The sequence below is a fragment of the Acomys russatus genome, chromosome 2, assembly GCF_903995435.1.
Source record: "Acomys russatus chromosome 2, mAcoRus1.1, whole genome shotgun sequence".
NCBI lineage: Eukaryota > Metazoa > Chordata > Mammalia > Rodentia > Muridae > Acomys > Acomys russatus.
The window spans coordinates 2,412,954-2,425,241 of record NC_067138.1 but is presented as its reverse complement, the minus strand read 5'-3'; the positions used below and the strand labels follow the sequence as shown (position 1 = coordinate 2,425,241).

At 45.4% G+C, this 12,288-nt stretch overlaps 1 protein-coding gene across 1 annotated transcript in view; it reads right to left on the bottom strand.

Moving 5' to 3' along the window:
* Positions 1-12,288, bottom strand: part of Frmpd1 (FERM and PDZ domain containing 1) — a 174,212-nt gene that overhangs the window by 20,357 nt on the left and 141,567 nt on the right. Inside the window, exons 6-7 of the mRNA XM_051157516.1 lie at positions 7,499-7,606; positions 2,890-2,985 (exon numbers count right to left, since the gene is read on the bottom strand). Coding sequence (XP_051013473.1) covers positions 2,890-2,985; positions 7,499-7,606 — 204 coding nt within the window. The remainder of the gene's footprint in view (positions 1-2,889; positions 2,986-7,498; positions 7,607-12,288) is intronic.

Sequence of the window (12,288 nt, the reverse complement as noted above, 5' to 3'; positions counted from 1 at the left end):
TTATGTTCTGGTACTTGTGTCAGTGTGTCCTGTGCTCCTACATGTGGCAAGAGTGCCCATCTCTGGGTCTTTGTTGGTTTTCTTTCGTCGCCACTCCTGATCCACTGCTATCATAACCCGTGCATCTTTCCATGTCTGGCCCGGCCCATGCTTTCCCCACTGTGTCTGCGCAACATCAGTTCTGTGCCCCTCTCCTGGCTCTGAGCACACCACACCGTACTTTGTCCCCAATTCCAACTCCAGCCCAATACCCCAGGCAAATGGCTTCTGTATTAGCAACATCTAAATGACACAGAAACGCCTGACCCACACATGTCAGTAAGTCAGTAAATGTTAATGCGTCAAATGACATTTTCTTCCACCTAGAGATGCTTTTGTTTGCCTGTGTTTCTTTCTGGGTAGGGGAGCAGAGTCTGCACCCCAGGCTGGCCTCATACTTGGTATGCAGCCAAGGGATGATCTTGATTTCCAGCCACACTCACCCAGTGCATGTAGCTCTAGAGGCCGAACCCAGTGCTCCGTGTGCACTAGGCAAAAATTCTACCAACTGTGCTATATCTCTGGTCTGAAGAACAACTTTTTTTTTTAATCTAAAATTTTTAAAATTTATTTTTTTTTAAATTTTATTAATTTATTCATATTGCATATCAATGGTTATCCCATCCCTTGTATCCTCCCATTCCTCCCTCCCTCCCATTTTTCCCTTACTCCCCTCCCCTATGACTGTGCCTAAGGGGGATTACCTCCCCCTGTATATGCTCATAGGGTATCAAGTCTCTTCTTGGTAGCCTGCTATCCTTCCTCTGAGTGCCACCAGGCCTCCCCAGCCAGGGGACGTGGTCAAATATCTAAAAATCTTATTCCCGGGGTGAGGGAGTGGGAAGGAGCCCCTGATGAGCTGAAGTCAGTTTTTTTCACTAACAGGGCTTGTTTCCATCCACTGCTGTCCTGGCTCTAGAGAGCTACGAGACTTGCTTTATAAGCCCTGGCTACTACAGATGGGATTAGCCGGTGTTAGACTTGCCGAGCCTTTGTCCACTGTCTTAACACTGTCTTCTTAGTTCCTGTGATATGAACCCTTATTGCAAATCCCCTCAAGGTATTTCTGGCTGCCACTGAAGCCCTCCTTGCCTCCATCCATTCTACTTTGATCAAAGATGACAGAAGCAGAACCCTGCCTAATTCACTCACAAATGGGGGAGAGGTTAGCCCTAGCCCAGAGCTCAGCAGTAGAGCAGGCTTGATTATAAGCCAGTGGATCAAGGCACATTGGGGACCTATTGGGCCTGCTTTGCTATCTACAAAGTGGAGATAATGCTAGCTAGTCACCTCCCAAGGTTATTGAGAGGTTAAAATAGATAGTATGTAAGGAAGTGTCTAGCCGAGTGCCTGGCATGGATGAAACATGGAAGTGCCCAGCTGAGTGCCTGGTATGGATGAAACACGGAAGTGCCCAGCCGAGTGCCTGGCATGGATAAAACACATCCATTTCACCCTCTTGTTCCTCCAATGACAAGGGAACATCCTGGGTTCCAAAGAGCTTTCTCTACCGTCTCCTGTATTAACACTATAGTAGAAACAGGAAGGGAATTTAGAGCAGCTTGGGCAGTTCACAGGAAGGTGCCAGGGTGAAATGTTAGCTATGAGCCTGCGCACATGTGTGTGCGCGTGCATGCACTTAGCGTGCACAAGTGTATGTGGCCTGGCTACTGTGTATAACATACAGTGGGATCATCCCACCTCTCACCCAGCCCCCAAAGAGCTAGGCTCCTTATTTAATTTTCTGGGTTTCTTCTTCTTTTTGTTGTTGTTGTTTTTGTTTTTGTTGTGTGTTGTGGTCTTTTGTTTGTGTAAGATGCGGGGTCTCTCTATATAACCCTGGATGTCCTGGAACTTACCATATAGACCAGTTTGGCCTCGAACTCACAGAGCTGTTCCTACCTCTGCATCCTGAGTGCTGGGGATTAAAGGTGTGTGTCACCACGCCTGCCACTTACAGCTTCTAATGTTTTAACTACAATAGTTTGCCTGCCCACTGCAGCCTTTCTCTGACACCTCTTCCTTCCATGATCCAGAACAATTATAACTCCACCACCCCCCACGCCCCCACCACATCTGGACCGCACTGTCAAGGCATTGGAGGCCCTCCACGGCCACCCCTTCCTTTCCCTAAGAGAACAGCCTGTGCGCTCACTGCGCGTTTTGCTGGATAATGCCCATTTTCCTGGTGTGCCTCATCTTCCATCTGCCTCTGTGCACCTCTGCCTCCATCTCTGTAGCTGCTCAGGTACATTTCCTTTTCCCTGCCTGGGCTGCTGTGCTGGCACGAGAAAGACGCATGCTATGTGGCACGTGCACGACTCACTTATCCCGTCTTTTGTAGCCTCATTTTATCCTGCTCTAGAGAACCGGAGCTTCTGGGATGCTCACCCTGTCAACATGTGACTGAAGGCTCCTACAGTCCTTTACCAGGCCCGGTGACCCTCTCAGAGACTCTCAAGTGGGGAGTTTATTATTTGTAAGAATATCCAGCCAGGACTCTGGGCTTGCCCTCACACCTCGCCGTGGTGTCTAGATAGCAGGTGGAGGCAGAGAGAAAAGGTAGGGAAGGGTTAAGGCCCGTGGTTAAGGGTGAACAAGTCACTTCTACCTCTAGGAGTCTCAACCACCACCAACAACAAACCCCACAGCCACCCCCCCCCCCAAAAAAAAAACTCCATCTTACTGGGTGGCTATGTAACCAAATGAGATAATACAGTGCGTATCTTGTCATGGGCAGTCAGACTGCAGTGGGCACAAGACCACCAAGGCAGACAGAGCTATCCAGCGGGCCTCTGAAGTAGCAACCTCTGTAAGGAAGAAAGGTTCAGGTTCACTTTGAATAAATACCTTCACAGTGGTGTTTGCCTCGAACTTGAAAGCTTTGGTCTGTCCATTCTCCAAGTACACCTTGAGCACGTTGGGCATACACAGCAGAGAGCTCCCCTGGGAAACACAAGAGTGGGGTTATGTCGCTCACATCGCCTTCTGGCTCCCTGGGGCCTGGCACGGCCAGTTCTGGAAAGCTAATTGCTGCTCTTTGGCATTTGGGGATGTCTCCAGGGGCACAGGTTTGCTTTGTTCAGGAAAATGCATGACAGCAGCTCAATGCGATGGGAAGTGGGGAAGACAGGGTGGGCCTCGCCCTGTGGGAGAGCTACAGGAGCCTGTCAGTGGCTCACAGCCACTCACTGATGTGTATCATCTACTGGCTGCCATCCTTAAGGGACACAATGTCAAAATGTAGTCTGGCCAGGCGGTGGTGGCACCCGCCTTTGATCCCAGCACTTGGGACGCAGAGGCAGGCAGATCTATGAGTTCGAGGCCAGCCTGGTCTACAAAGCGAGTCCAGGACAGCCAGGGCTACACAGAGAAACTCTTGTTTTGAAAAACAAAGAAAATGATGATGACTGCTATCTGTGCTCTTCACCTGGGGCCTTTCTGAGCTTCTTAGACCCTCTTCATGGGGTTGGCATGGGATGGGGGCGGGGGAAGAGGTGGAATGCTTCCTCAGAGCTCCTTCCATTTTACTGTTGTAGTGCTCGCTCTGCAGAGAAACATCAGCAAGGGACAGTGCCCTGTACCTCCATGGACCCCAGCCATCACTTCTAAGGGACCCTGCAACTCTTAAAAGGCTTTGGGAGTCAGAGATACAAGACTAACTTTAGTAACTCTGTGGCAGTCAGGATTCTGGGGAGCAGGGCAGCATCTGGGGGTGTCTCATTTTAAAATGTTCTCTGAGTTGAGCTGAAAGTGAAATGTGCTTTTGGAACTGGCTTTGGAAATTCTTGAGCTCCCAGGATTTGAACCAGGGGTATCTCTATGTGTCTCTATGAAGAATTTGGGTAGAAAGCCCAACTGGGCAAAAACATCCATCACCTTCTATTCTGCCCCTCCCCCCCCAAACACACCTGACAGCATTCTCCCGATGAGAATCTACTCTTCTAAGTATGAAATATCATAGCTCAGCTTAATGTTCTTTTGGGCACAGTGTTTTTATTTATGGAGGTTAAGGTATAGGGTCACACTCTATCCTGGTTGGTTTGTCACTTGACACAAGCTAAAGTTATCTGGTCTTGGTGTTTAATCATGGCAACAGAGACCCTAAGACACGTTCTATCACCAAAGCACACTCAGCCAGGATGAGGGGCTTCGGGCAGCCCCTTCTGCTGCCAGTTTACGTTCCTGGCTCTGGATATAAAAGTCTCATTTTGGATTTCCCACCTGGGGCTCGATACCTTATAATTTGTGATTTACAAGGCTTAGAAAAAAGACACACCCCTAACAACACCATATGCTCCCACCATTTATTCTTCTTTAAAGTTTCCTTCGATTTTTGTCTAAATTTGTACAGATTTTAGGGAACTGAACAGACTACGCACAATTCTACACTTCTATTTTTACTCAACATTTCATATATGATTTTTTATACAGGCTTACTATTTATCATTGCAAAGGCTTTAAAATATTCCAAGTGAGCCAAATAACCATCTCTGTTATAGACACGCAGCGTCTTTCTGGTTCTTTTTTTCGCCTGTTCTTTCTTTCTTTTTTCTTTTTTTTTTCTTTCATTTTTCTTTTCTTTTCTTTTCTTTCTTTCTTTTTTTTTTCTATTTAAAATACTGATACTACAGCTGTCTTTATTATATGCATTTCTTGCATTTAAATTTCCTTATATACTAAATTTATAGAAGTGAGATGTCTCGGCAATATTTCATGCCAGATGTCGAGTTGTATCTTTTTCACCGCCCCCCCCCCACATTTATAAACTATTTTACAAAGCCCCCAGTGGCTGCATGATTGTAACTCTTTTTCTCAGCATCCAGGCTGACACTTTCTTTTCCCCTGATTTGTGCTCATTTACTAATAAGCTGGCCATGCACCAGCTTTGTCACTTCGCCAACGATTTCCTTTGTGTCTCTTTAGCTGTGAGCCAAGCCTGTGCATTTCCAAGGCTGGGCTTTCCCGCTCTAGTACAGTCTAGAGCTCTGCGCACCCTCAGAGCCGTCTTCTCATCTTTTCAAGGGACGTTTAATGGGCTTTTAAGTGCTTGTGAGGATGGAGAGGCAGGTCACAGTGATGAGCACTCCCTGGCTTCACTGCTGTTCCTGTGGATGGCTAGTATAGATGCCTACTCTTGGAGCCCCAACGTGCAAGCTTCCCAGAGTCACTTTTGGGGAGCACTGCTCCCCTAAACTGTCCATCCCCATCAAAACTCTTAACCAGTTCAGTATCTTGTTTGGGTCTCAAAACATGTCCTCTTAAGTTTTCAGAACAGACATCAGGGGATGAGAGATGATGGGTTTTTTTGGTTTGGTTTGGTTTTGGTTTTTTGAGACAGGGTTTCTCTGTGTAGCCTTGGCTGTCCTGGATTCACTTTGTAGACCAGGCTGGCCTCGAACTCACAGAGATCCATCTGCCTCTGCCTCTCGAGTGCTGGGATTAAAGGCGTGTGCCACTATGCCTTGCCATGATGGTCATTTTTAAAGTGACAGTCCAGGTTACCTGGCCCATACCTGTGGTGCCTTCATTCTCTCTGCCCTGGGCTGTTTCTTATGCCCACTACACATCACATACATGACTCTGCAATATGCAAGCTGCTCGCTTCTTGGCCTTTTGGCTAAGAATAAGTGAATGCACATATCGAATCTACATTTGATCTTCAGAGAGGTTCCAGCCAATTTTACAAGTGTGGATACACAAGAGATTCATCATTGCTGATGGCCAGCATCCCAGGTTTACTCTGATTGATGCATTAGGCTCCACTGGCTCCTTCCTGAACAAGCCTGCCCTTTCCTCTCAGGTCTAACTTTAGATGTGCTTTATCATATACAGGGCAAAGAAAAAAAAAAAGGCTTTTATATTGGACCAGGTCAACTGAATCCTTTGTTTAAATGGCCAGGGACTCCCATTTCTTCAATTTCTCTGGATGACAAGAATTTCTGACTTGTAATCCCAGTACTGGGGGAGGCAGAGACAGGTGGATCTCTGTGAGTTCAAGGCCAGCCTGGTCTACAAAGCAAGTCCTGGAAAACCAAGGCTACACAGAGAAACCCTGCCCCAAAAACCAAAGATAAATAAATAAATAGATAATTTAATACTGATTGCTGATTTCAGAATGTCAATAGTTATTAGCCATTTTACAACGTATGAGTGAATGTGCCTTTTATCAATAAACCCTTATTTAAAACATCACTCTCAGGCTAAGAAAAGGCTCTGTGGCTAAGAACATTTGCTGCTCTTACAGAGGACCTGAATTCAGTTCTCAGTACCCACGGGTGCTCTTAAGTGTGGCTCCGGCTTCAAGGCATCCAATGTCACCCTCTTCTAGTCTCAGTCTCTCTCTCTCTCTCTCTGTATAGAGACCAATACAGATACATATACACAAATAAAAATAAAAATAAGCCTTGTACTGGCTGGTTTTGTGTATCAACTTGACACAAGTTAGAGTCATCAGAGAGGAAGGAGCCTCAGTTCCAGCTGAGGTCCAGCCGTGAGGCGTTTTCTCAGGTAGTGACCAATGGGGGAGTGCCCAACCCATTGTGGGTGGTGCCGTCCCTGGGCTGGTGGGCCTGGGTTTCTAAAAGCAAGACGGCTGAAAAGGCCATGCGAGCAAGCCAGTAAGCAGCACCCCTCCATGGCCTCTGTATCAGTACCTGCCTCCAGGCTCCTGCCCTGTCTGAGTTCCTGCCCTGACTTCCTCTAATGATGGACTATGGTCTGAAGGTGTCAGCCAAATAAATCCTTTCCTCAACTTTTTTGGCCACAGTGTTTCATCACAGCCATAGCAACCCTGAATAAGCAAGCCTTAAAACAATGAACCCGAAGGCCCAAATTTCCCTTAATAAACATGTCTTCGGACCCCATAGCCCAGGCCTTCTTCTATCAACCCTGGATCTTTCTATATCAGAAAGGACTCAGAGCATTTGTGGGAAAACAACAAAAAAAGTGAAGGCACACAGCCCCAGGCTCCTGTCTTTACCTACTGTGTGATTTAGCAGTTAATTCTCCTAATCTCTCTAAGCCGCCTTCTTTTCCTTTGTTATATAATACCTCTTCTGCAGGACATGGTAATGACTAAGGACTAGGCACACAAAAGGTTTACAGTGCATGACAGATGCTGAGCTCTTATCAGTAGATGCTGAATTCCCAAAAAAACAAAACAGAAACCCCAGCTACCACCACCTTTATTGGCAACATATTACTATTTCCTTTTCATGGGAATAGAAAGCTCACTCATAATAAGAACCGGGAACCCGCAGGAATTATCACAGTAGGAGAGTGCAGTTGGTGGGTAACAGGCAGCCACCGTCCATCTGGACTTGCTCCTCATGCCACCCTGGGCCCAGGGCTCCACCAGCCTCCCTCATCCTCACAGGGGAGGTCCATTAAGCCTCCAGCTAATGCCTAGCGTCCCCTCTGCAGCTCACCCACGTCTCCTTCCTGGCTACTGACGTACCTGGCTGTGCCCGCTGACCAGCACCTCCTCAGCAAAGTGCACCTTCACGGGGTTGGTCTTCAGCCGGGCCCTCTTCTCCTCAGTCAAGAAGGATGACTTGGGGACTCCCTGAAAAAAAAAAAAAAAAAACCAGTGACATGACACACTTTGGAATAGCACACTCATAAAGTCATTTGCATCTTCTCACTTCTGACAAAAAGCAAAACAACAACAACAAACCCAGCCTCGTGGCTGCTCACGAGTCCTCAAAGCCAGTACAAAAGGAAGGTACCCCATTTAAAAAAGAATCCAACCGTGACAGTATTCTTGTGTGTCTGAACAGCTGGACATTCCAAGTGGTAGCGAACTAGGGGCGACACAGCAAGACAGAGAGGACGAGAAGGGAGAGACCTGAAGTCTCACCAGGTCCTACCTCAGGAGTTGTGAAAACTTCAAACACAAACTCCTATGCATGGAAGTGCACAAGTGTGTGTGTGTGTGTGTGTGTGTGTGTGTGTGTGTGTGTTAGGACTGGAGTTAAGGTCCTAGCTTCTGTGTAAATGTAAGGGCAAAATTAATGCCATACTCTATATGTACTGTGTAGTCTGCAATTAATGATGCTCTGTGTGAGAACTTGTCCCCTAGGTGACCCTTCTCCCTGCGTTCTGGGAATGACACCTGCCAGCAGTCCCCAGAAACTCCACCTGAGCGATTACAAACAACTAGACCCCAATGTTCCTCTGAGATTTAAAAAAACAAAAACAAAAACAAAAACAAACCTTCCCCTCCAGACTCAGCCTCCAACCAACAGCCAAAAGGTTGATATTCCTGTAACCCACGACTTCCCTGAAGATCCAGGCTACCCCCAACCTGCCTAAGGGTCCACATTCCTGTGACCTACAACCCCCACTTCCCTTTATGAACCCACTGTCCTTAAAGCTCGGAGTCACTTCCTGCCGTGTCAGGAAGGATTATGATCTGAAGCTCCGAGCCCATAATACAGGACCCTGTGTATGTTGCATCAGCATCGAGTCCTGGTGGTCTTTTTGGGGGGGGTCTTGAGATCTGGGTGATCTCGGTATAACATTCTGGGGGCTCGCCGGGATCCCCCAGACCCCCAGGACCCCGAACCGAGGGTCCTACATCGGCCAATAAGTGTGTAAAGTGCACTGTCTGTCTATGCCATGGCTCTGTGCTTTCGGGCATCCGGGATTTCTGTATCTGTGGCAGCCAGGGGTGACTTAGTGGACGCTGTACAGTCACGGCTGCGGGAGTCTGTGAAGACGGTCCAGATCCATCAGGAGGGGGGTCTCTGAGCCCTGTCAGGGATGCCTTATAGCCTCATGGGGGGGGTGCTTCTGTCCTCATAGTGCCTCACATCTGTTTAGTGATGGATCTGGCTACTCAAGGTTCTCCTGGGTGGGCGAGCTGGTACATTTATTTCTTCTCAAATCAGCAAGCTGAACATGTTTGTGTGTCCGACAACTGTTGTGTATGTGTATAGTGTTGGTTGAGGTTTTGTGAACATAGTGCTGATTGAGACTGACCACCTCAAGTTTGGGAGACAAAGTGGGTCGCTCCCCCAGTATGGCAGATGCCAATGTCTCACTGCCTGTGTGCACCAGGAAGTCTGATTTTGTCGGTTTGAGCTTTGTTTCCTTTTTGTCTTTGTGTGACTCTCATAACTAAGAATTTTTTGTAGGAATTCCAGACCAGGTCTGGTTTTCTGATTCAGGCAGAGCCCGGTTACGGGATAGGCTGCTTTGAGTTTGGTTTCTGGCAGAACGTGACAGAGCCCCGCTGGCTCTCAAGACATTTGCTGTCCTGAATTTTGGTTCTTTTCTCTTGCCGTACGGGTACATTTCTATGCGTAGTCGTTTTATGCTTCTGTTTCCTTGTAACCGTCTCAGTTCTAGAAATGGGCCAGGTCTCAAGCATGGTAGAGAGGCCTGTCCCAAGTATGGAAGGCCTTCTGGGGACCCCCCACCACAAACATGGGGGCTATTGGATTCTTGCTGGTTAGAAACACCTGAGTCCTCAGCCATCAGCGGCACACCCTGCTCTCCACCTGCCTGTGCCCTCTGGTTTGAGTGTGCAGCATTAGGAGAGGGCTGGAAACAGGATTGATAAGGTCTGCCACCACCTGTGCTGAGCAATCACCAAGATGACACAGGAGCTGCAGGGTTTTGGGGGCAGCTGCTGTTGGCCTGGGTGAAAGCTTTTCCAGCTTGCAGTCTGGTCACAAGCCTGGCCCTCCAAGTATGTTACACTAGTCACCTGATTCGGGACACCACTAGAAAGCCCCAGCTCCTGCCTGTATCAATTGAGTTTAACAGGTGACAAAGTATTTTTCCCTTGAATTTACATCTAGAGAAAATTTTGTCTGCCTATCTTAAAATGTATTAATGTATGTGGCCACTATATGTTTGATTTTGAATGTATAAATTTATTATGTTCTGTATACCTTGCTTGTAAATTACTGGTTATTGAAGATGGTTAATTTTTTTTTTAACATCTGTAACAAAAAGATTAACTTAAACTTGTAAGTTAGAGTTGAACCATTCTAAGCAGCAAGTGAGATAAGCCAACAGGTCTCTAAAAGTACTTTTAAATTAAGGTTTTCATGTTATTATTGTCCTGTATTTCAAATGAGACTTAGAAAAGATAGAATTTAAAGCAATGTTTCTTTAATAAGGTATTAAAGTTTCACCTCCAGGCTAAGATTATACTGTGAACTCTTATCTAAAGATTTGTTATTTGCTTATTGGGTATGATGCTTAAAATTTAAGTTCAAACACTTGTTTAGAACATATAAATATGTATATGTGTTTGTAACACACCTGTTTTTAAATATCAACCATGTGGATCACCTAGTCTGTAGCCTGCCATGTGACTCCACCATCTTCAGATAGCCACATGGGATATGGCAATAATTTTAGAGCCTCCTGATCTTAATGAGCTCTGTGCTTGTTATAAAGGTCAATTCAGGTTAACACACTGCTGTATGGCAGACTTTGGAAATGGGTAATTCTAAAAGATAATTTTAAGTTAAGAAATATTAATTTTAGAGCTATTCAATTGTTTACACTGTTAAAATTTGGGTTTTGTCTTCTAAATTTATGGTTATTATATTCTACCTTCATTCTCAAAAAGGTAGAAATTGCTGCCTTAGGAATATGTTTGGCTTTATTTTCTGAATGTAGCTATGTTTTTAAACTGCCCACCATGGCCTCTGACACCACGTGGCTGGCCACCATGTTGATTCAGTAATAAAAAGGGTGGGGCCATAGCCTCTCTGCCATCTTGGCTAAGGGCAGTCACAAGGCTGGCAGCCATTTTGGTTGTGGGAGACTCATGCCTCTCTATTGAAGGCTGCCAACCGCATCCAGTTGCCTTCCTCAGCACCAAGAGCAACCTTTGTCCTTTAAGCTAGCTTTTGCTGTTCAGTCTTAATGATAAAATGTGGCAGAATCAACAAGATTGCCAGTCCATCAATGAACTACATCTATGATTAAAAGTGTTGCTTTGATATTAGTTCAGAAATATATTTAAAGTTGTACTAATAATGATGCAGTTTATGGTCAGCTATATCAGTGAGTTAGTTGCCTAATAGTTAATGAAACAATTCCGAGAGAATGATGCCTCATTCCCTAGGTGGGGTAGATGGTTTTTGGTTGTTCAACTATTTATATATTGATACAAACTTAAGATTATATTTTGATTACAGCATTCTATGTATCAACTCTTTTAAGGTATTGTGCCTATGTAATCCTTAAAAATGCTATGTGCAGTTCCATTGCTTTTAAAAAGCCACTATCTCAAAGTGTTTAGGATAATTAAAGTTTATGGTTTTGTTAGATACTAGTTTAGTTAATCACAGGTGTTTTCTAAAATAATCAGTCAATACTTAGCTAAAAACAAGCAATTCAGATATACTAAAATTAGACAGATGGTCCTCTAGCACTTATCTGCAGATTATAGTAAGATGTAGTTTAGAACAGATAGTTAAAGGCAGACAAGGATTGAGCACAGATATGCTGGTCCTCAAACTTATCAGAGATCTGCTGAATGTGGCATTAAATATATTTAAACTAATTATGACAGAGAATCCTACATCCTAGCAGTAATCCTTAAGGTCTCTGAGAAGATTTGGCATGGCAGACGACTCCAACTCTGGATTGTGGTTTCTATCCACTGGGCAAACCTGCTCCATAGATCAGCCTAACTATGGACAAACTGGACACCCAGAGGGTCATTATCTCGTGTTGCTGAATACGAGGTGAGGTCAGTCTCTTCTGTGTTCTCCTTCCACAGAAACAGCCTCTCGTCTCCTGTGCCTCTGTGCCTGATGGCCAGACTGTCTCTGCCCATGGTGTCATGTTACCACAAGAGACAACTGAGACAACTGTTTGGGTACCAGGATATGGTTGGTCACCTCTGTCATTTTGATTGGTACATAATATTGTCTAGGTTACAGTTTATCCTTCTCAGATCTCTGATTACATTGATGGCTGAGCTAATGGTAGATTGACAGCTAGAGGACAGTTAAATCCACTGTTAGTATGTTAGTCAACTCATTAGCTGGTCAAAACTACTAGGTACTAGGTCTCTTCTCTTATTTAAAAAGGCAAACAGGCTTGCCTTGCTCACAGGCTTCATGTTAAATGGTAAACAGTTTTTAGTGTAACTCAACTGTCTGTGTCTCTTGGTGAATAACTGGATAGAAAAAAGGTGTGGTTTATATAAAGTCTGAGAATCTGAAAGTTTAAGTTAGGCAAGTCTAAAGCATCTGAAGGGTTTGAGAAAGCATT